Source organism: Scaptodrosophila lebanonensis, unplaced genomic scaffold, assembly GCF_003285725.1.
Source record: "Scaptodrosophila lebanonensis strain 11010-0011.00,11010-0021.00 unplaced genomic scaffold, SlebRS2 tig00000001-arrow-pilon, whole genome shotgun sequence".
NCBI lineage: Eukaryota > Metazoa > Arthropoda > Insecta > Diptera > Drosophilidae > Scaptodrosophila > Scaptodrosophila lebanonensis.
The window spans coordinates 22,863,102-22,870,233 of record NW_022060529.1 but is presented as its reverse complement, the minus strand read 5'-3'; the positions used below and the strand labels follow the sequence as shown (position 1 = coordinate 22,870,233).

Below are 7,132 nucleotides of genomic sequence, written 5' to 3'. Positions count from 1 at the left end.
TTGAAGCATTTGGCTGCGAATTTTCTGCATCATTTCAATTCCGACTTTTGCTTTTGGCCTTTTTGCCTTTTGTCGCTCTACTCGCCTTGGCTGCTTTGGTTTGCTTGCTTTGCTTGCTTTGGTCGCCTGGCTCGCTTGCTTGATAAATTGTCTGGAAATTACAAATGGACAAGAGGCCAGTGGCTTTTAAGCGAATGTCTTAGAGGGCGACGACAACAAGTGGGGGCCGCCACATTTATGGTAATTTCAAATAAATGTATGGCCAACGCACTTTTGTGTAGCAGATTTTAAGGCGCTTCCTGTCTCTTTACGCTGATTTATGTGGCACACAGCGGGCGGACAGTCAAGAGGCGGTACAATGGTAATGATGACGACGACATTTTTCGATACTGTTCTACTGTTGTTGTTGTTATTGTTGGTGGTTGTCGCGTTCACATTGTTGACTTCTAATGGCAAATGTCGACAAATTTGTTTTAATGGTCAATATAATAGATTTAATGCTTTGATTTATGTGAAGATGTCGCAGGAGCCTTTGAGTTAACTGACTTCAACCGTCATTGCCTTAATTTTTTCGGTTTGGCTTATGTCTCAGTCTCATTCCAGATTTCGGCAGGAAACATAGTACAAAATTTTCCCGTAAAAAATGGCTTCTCCTAAGGATTGCACCTGCCAGCCTTCGCCGAAACCTTTGGCTGGCGCTAATGGGTGAGCAATATTTATTTATTACAGTGAAGGTACCACCAGAATAATCGCGTGAACTCGTTCACCATAGTACTGTCTTCTGCTCTGGTCCTTTGCTGGAGACCGTGCAAATGTCGGGTATGTTTGCCGATGGCAAATCGTTTGTGGATATGAAGCTCCGCTGTAAAGCAGAAAAGACTCTGAAGGACTTTCACACATTTTCAAATTGCAAGAAGAACGATGGATCACTGAAGTTCTTGCAGATGTTCGTGGAAGTGCGTTTATACTTGTATATTTTATTGAGAAATATTCGTGATTCACTGTCATTTGGTATTCCACAGAATCACTTTGATCCTCAGGGCGCAGATCTGGAGGCTTTCGCTCCGACAGACTATAAGTGTGACCCGGCATTCCTCTCGCAGGTATGCGATGCAGACCTAAAGAAATTTGGCACATATCTGAATGAGACATGGAAGACGTTGTGCGTTCGCGTTAGGGACGATGTAAAAAAGAATCCAGACTCTTACTCTATTGTTCATCTGCCCAACCCGACGATTATCCCCGGCGGCCGATTTACGGAATACTACTACTGGGACTCCTATTGGATTGTGCGCGGCTTACTCTACAGTGACATGGACAAGACGGCGCGCGGCATGATCGAGAACTTCTTGTATCTGGTGCGCACCTATGGGTTTGTTCCCGGGTGCGGACGCATTTACTGCTCGGGTCGTTCCCATCCTCCAATGCTGATACAAATGGTGAAGGCATACGTGGAATTTACAAACGATGAAAAATTCGCTGTGGATGCTCTACCGATGCTTGAGAAGGAGTTCGATACATTCCTTGAAAACCACTCGGTGGAAGTCAAAGGTCATACGATGTACGTTTATCGCGACTCCACGACGGGACCACGACCGGAAGCAATGTGCGAGGACAGAGCCAATACGGATAGCATGTGCAACGAAGACGACAAGGAGGGTTTCTACTCGGATGTGAAGGCTGCTTGCGAGTCAGGGCAAGCATTCAGTTCGCGTTGGTATATATCCGAAGCTGGAACCAATGAGGGGAGCGTGAGTGACACGCACACCACCTGCATTGTGCCGGTCGATCTGAACGCCATACTTTTCCGAAATTGCAAGATCCTGGCCGAGTTCAATGCGACTGCGGGCAATGCCGAAAAGGCAAACGAGTATCAGATCAAAGCCTGCGAAATGCTAAAGGTGAGTGCTGCTTACAAAATGAGAGGCATTGATCGACCAATGTGTGACAACTTTTTAAAAGCATTTTTAGATAATAAGTAGCATATAATACTTGTATTTTTGCTAAGCCAACTACAATGTTGATTGATTTTCCATTTGCAGGCCATTAACGATGTACTCTGGAACGACTGCGCCGGAATTTGGTTGGACTACGATTTGAAGAATAACAAGGCACGCAACTACTTCGCAGCCTCGAACCTGTCCCCACTGTGGTTGCGCGCCTATGGCATATGTGACACAGATAAGATTGCTCAGGCGGTAATGAAATACATTAAGTTCAACAAGTTGGACAGCTACCCAGGCGGCGTTCCGGCGACGTTGTACAACTCGGGCCAGCAGTGGGACTTCCCTAATGTATGGCCACCGCAGATGTACATGATTATCGAGGGACTGGAAGCTTTGGGCACGTCCGAGTCTAAGGAGCTGTCTAAGAAGTGGGCACAACGCTGGGTCCGCCACAACTATGAGGCATATCAGCAGAAGGGAGCCATGTTCGAAAAGGTTGTAGTTGAATGCCTTTTCTACTCTTGACAATTATATGATCCTGTTGCTTTTGTTTTGCAGTACAACTGTGAGGAGTTTGGTGGCGTTGGCAGCGGTGGCGGATACGAAGTTCAGACGGGTTTCGGCTGGACTAATGGTATTATCATCGAGTTTATGGCCAGGTATGGACAATCACTGTCGCTAACCGATGAGAGCGATGACAAGTGTAAGTGCAAAAAGCCGGATCAGACAGCTTGCACGCAGACACGCGGCTCGCAGGACGACTCGAATGGCTTGCCAGCCGGCATCGCTGGTTGCACACCGAGCGCACCCGGTGGTGCACTGAGCTGCTTCCCCAGTGATGGGCAGGCGGCAAACGGAGGTTATAGCGGATGTAATTCCCCAACAAGGGAGTGTGAATAAGCCGTTAGACGAAAGCCATAGAATCTACGCTTCCATCGGCAATAGTACCGTATATATATCATTGAGTCTCACTGATTTGTAGATGCAGAGTTGGCTGACTAAAGATTAACACATTTTTCAGGGGAAGCCAAGTCGGCAAATATAATTTCAGAGATCACTATTTATAGAGAACTAAATCCTCAGAAATGCAATAAAAACCGATTCCACACAGACAGTAACTTAAAATAAATTTCTTTAGGGATATCTTTTTCCTGTTCACAAGGAGGAAAGGAAAGGAAGATTGGGGAACATCTCAAGGAAGAGTGGTGCCCCAATGAGATATATACGAGACCATTTAGAATTAATTTTTTTTTTAGCAAGCTGAGATGCGCGTATGTCCGTTCGTTTTTTGGTGTGTGTGTTACAACGAAAATTTAAGGACCGGAAGGTGTTGTTACTTTTAATACCCAGATGACTGAGGAGTACTTGACAGTCAGGGGAGCGCTCAGTTCCAAGACGTGGATGGACAAGAAACATTGTTGCATAATTTATGTAACGTGAACGAAGTAAAGGAAATAATTATTTTGCTTTAGTAAAAAATACCAGAAATTACTAGAGTTATGGGCATAGTTATATGGGCACAGTTTAGCATAGTTATGTGGACTCTTCTCGTCATACTGATCAAGAACATATACACCACGGTTTTACACGGCTTTGATTTAACCACTGTTTGAAAATAAAAACTTTTTAATTTTTTTACACGATTTTATTGAAAATAATACAACACAAATAAATAAAAACACACACAGCTCACAAATAACTAGAAACCATTCTTGTATGGGTCGTTACAAAGAATTATACAAAGAGGTAGCAACAACTCCTCAAAAAACAGAGTTCTCTGTGAAAAATGTAGTTTCCGAACGAGTTCAGTTCAAAATGACTTGTATTTCAACAATGATAGTGAGTAATTCGAGTAACTGATGATGATGATTTGTGTTTCTGTAATTATGATTATCATTAAAAAAAACTTTTTTTACCTTATAAATTGAATAACCTATTCTATTTGTTAACAATTTAGCTATTTTACATACATACATAATTGTTTTTGGTTCCTGAACTTGCAATACATTTAATTCACATTACTTACTTTTAGGCTTAGAGTGAATTTCTTTTCTTGTCTTTAATAACTATGCTTGTGAAAATACTTACACATTATATATGTGACTTAATAAAATAAGCATAAATACTTGTTCTTAAAAATCCTAGTGTTTTCACTCATTTTCATAGGTTTTAGAGATAAGGAACCAATCTCCTTGGCATATGATCAATATCTCTTTGGGAACGTTTTTTTACACGGTTTTTTCTGGAACAAATCTGCCATGTTCCAACAGAATTAGGAGTACCCTTGTGTAAAACTTAACTACAATATTACTCTTCTGTGGTTTGGGCAGAGGGTACAAAAAGCAGAAAACATTTCTCTGTTTGTTCTATTGTTGTTCTCATAGTCATTGAGCTTTTAAAGTAACACTTTCTTAAGTAATATAGGCTGTTATTTGAATGTTCACAAGATGGCAGAGTCTGTCCTAATTTCTCATTCTCATAACAACACAAGCACATATTCACAAGCGGTTATCTTAATGTGATTGTCAATATTTTCATGGGGACGACTTTGAGGCGCTTGGTCCTGGCAACAATACCATTTGGCCAAGGACACATTCGCTGGAAAGCGAAAGTCTTGACTGACATTGGCCGCCCAACCTTCAACAAGGAAGGGGCGCACACACATTGTCTCTGCTCGTCGGTGCTCACAAACAGCAGAAAGTAGACACATCTGTATGTATGTACATACGAATGTGTACATAGTATAGAACACACATAAATACGTGTGTATTTCTGCCCTTGGCATCTCGGAACAAATCGTTTATGTGTTTCCAGTATACATATTGGTGCTTTTTGCGCTACAAGCTTCACCCCGACTCGCTCAAATATACTTACTTTCGCTCAATGTGCGGGTGCGGGTGTGTGTGAGTGTGCGCGCGTGTGTGTGTGTGTGTGTGAGTGTGTGTGTATCGCCCTTCTGCGATTGCAGCTCGCCGATATTATTGAAATGCCATTTTGATTGGCTTTGATGTCTGCCAAAAGTAATGGTTTCATATTGCTAAATGTTTTATGTGCCGGCGATAAATGCCACAGAGTTGCCGATGCCTGCCATTGGGTTGATGTGATTAAGCGATAAGTAGTCGGCCATGAACCATTTTGTCAAAATGATTGGGTAATTTGCCTTCGCCTGTGTGTTTGCGTAATGCTATTTTTGAGCTTTGATAATTGTATTCCATGTTTACTTCATTGATGTATATACGAGTATGTAGTATACGAGTAAAGAAATAAATAAATAAATATGCTGTATATATACAAATAATATAGTTCCTTCTGACTAACTGATTGGTAATCAACCCACATCCTAAGCTTTAACAGCTAGGAAGCTGCGATTGTGATACAAGTTTGCTTTTATGATGTAAGTAAGCACTAAGGAGCTCTGAAGGGGAAAAAAGATCCGATCGGCTTCAAACTTGGTTTATGTTTTCTAAGAATGACGTTTATTTTATTGAAAGGTCTCTATTTATCCATATACAAGTATGTACCTTAACAATCAGGAACGCATCGTCGTATAGGCCAATCTGCTTCTTAGAAGTGGATACATACTACAAGTATTAGTAAAAATGTCAATAGCGTTTAAAAACAGTTGCCTACTTACTTAAATAAGAATTTTTTTGCAAACTACTTAATATAATGATTTGCTACTACTTAATATAATGATTTGCTTTTAACAATAATTATTATTATTATATTTTTATTTAAACATTAACTCAAATATACGGCCAGATAATGTTGTGTGTAATACGGAATTGAAACAAATCAGAAACAACAAAAAATAGACTTCCTTTAGAGTTAGCCTATCAAGACAAAACTTAACATAGGGACACGTAGCAACAGATTGTTAGGAGAAATCACTAATATCGGGTTACTTGGAAAAAAAAAACTTTTCTTTTTTTAAGAGAATCCTAATACCAAAGTATGGATATTCTAGCTGTTATACTTCGCGAGATTCTTGCGTTTATATTTTATACTGGTCCTTTTGTGCATTCGGACTAAGAAGAATATCCTTTCACCCTGGCACCAAAAGGCACATTTTTTGAACCACAATATTTAAAACATTTTGAAATATATATTTATAATTACAAATTACGTTCAAGGCATAAAATTATGAGAAAGCACCAACTAAAAACTAAGAACTGAGAACGAGCAAAGAAGTTATCTTTGCTCTCTTAACATTCTTAACTCCATTAAGGCGGATGATGCTTTTGCTTTTGATCTATAGTATACAAATCTGGTTATCCATTGTAAGAACGGGCAACCTTCTAAGTAAACAATGTGAATGAAATAACTTAAAGAATTTCATTTAAAGAATTTTCATTAACTTTATCCTTTATCCTTTAAATTGTCGCTCTCGACACACATATGTATTATGTATGCACGGTAGTTTTAAGAAGTGTGGAAGGAATAGTGCCTACGACAGGTATACAGATAGACTCAATATACCCACATCACCTTTCAAACAGTGCAGTGTATTCAAAACTGTTTACTATAGTATACATTTTTAAAATGTATTACATTTATATGCGGCTTCCGGCGTTCAAAGTAATCCCTTCACACTCATTTACTACAAGACAGTTGAGGGCTAACAATGTTTCAGCTTACTTTCCAGAGATGGCAACACACGAATGCTATGCAATCAGCATGCTTGAGCTAAGGATTTTATGTAGTTCTTATCCAATTATACACTTACAGCCATTTGTCAGCGGATATGTCAGATACGTCACCCAGGACTATAGCTGAAAGACGAGCTCACAGCACTATTCACGGAACGAAATGGTAAGGGCAACAGAAAGAGTAAAGGGAAAGGGAATAGCAAAAGCAAAAGCAAAAGCTGCGACAACCGCAACCAAAACCCGGACCGAGACCGAAAACGTAACCACAACCGAATGAAACATATCTTCAAACGTGAGTCAACTGTGCACTTGATGATGAAGAATGTGCACATCATTTCATGGTCGGTGTGCTGCATATGGCAGGCGGGTAGACCCACGCACAAACACGTATACTGCGAGTATATACGGGATTGTCGTGGTTTTCCTCGTCGTTCTGGTCGTCATTGTCAACGCAGTACCACGAATCTGCGTCGAAATGCAGAAACGCTGTAGCCCATCAGTCTTCAGAGTTGTTGTTGTTGCTGTTGTTGTTGCCTG

At 40.5% G+C, this 7,132-nt stretch overlaps 1 protein-coding gene across 1 annotated transcript; it reads left to right on the top strand.

Moving 5' to 3' along the window:
• The first annotated feature begins 583 nt into the window (after positions 1–583).
• LOC115626533 (trehalase) lies at positions 584–3,064 on the top strand. The gene is made up of 5 exons (XM_030521916.1): positions 584–705; positions 773–956; positions 1,023–1,901; positions 2,043–2,441; positions 2,505–3,064. Exons 1-5 carry the CDS (start codon positions 644–646, stop codon positions 2,844–2,846), a joined length of 1,866 nt encoding a protein of 621 aa, XP_030377776.1. The 5' UTR covers positions 584–643; the 3' UTR covers positions 2,847–3,064.
• Positions 3,065–7,132: the final 4,068 nt, after the last annotated feature.

Bases quoted from the DNA above. Each gene is read 5' to 3' on its own strand.
- LOC115626533 (XM_030521916.1), top strand. From the start codon at position 644: ATGGCTTCTCCTAAGGATTGCACCTGCCAGCCTTCGCCGAAACCTTTG. The intron at 957-1,022 runs GTGCGTTTATAC...GGTATTCCACAG, and splicing joins TCTTGCAGATGTTCGTGGAA to AATCACTTTGATCCTCAGGG. The intron at 2,442-2,504 runs GTTGTAGTTGAA...TTTGTTTTGCAG, and splicing joins AGGGAGCCATGTTCGAAAAG to TACAACTGTGAGGAGTTTGG.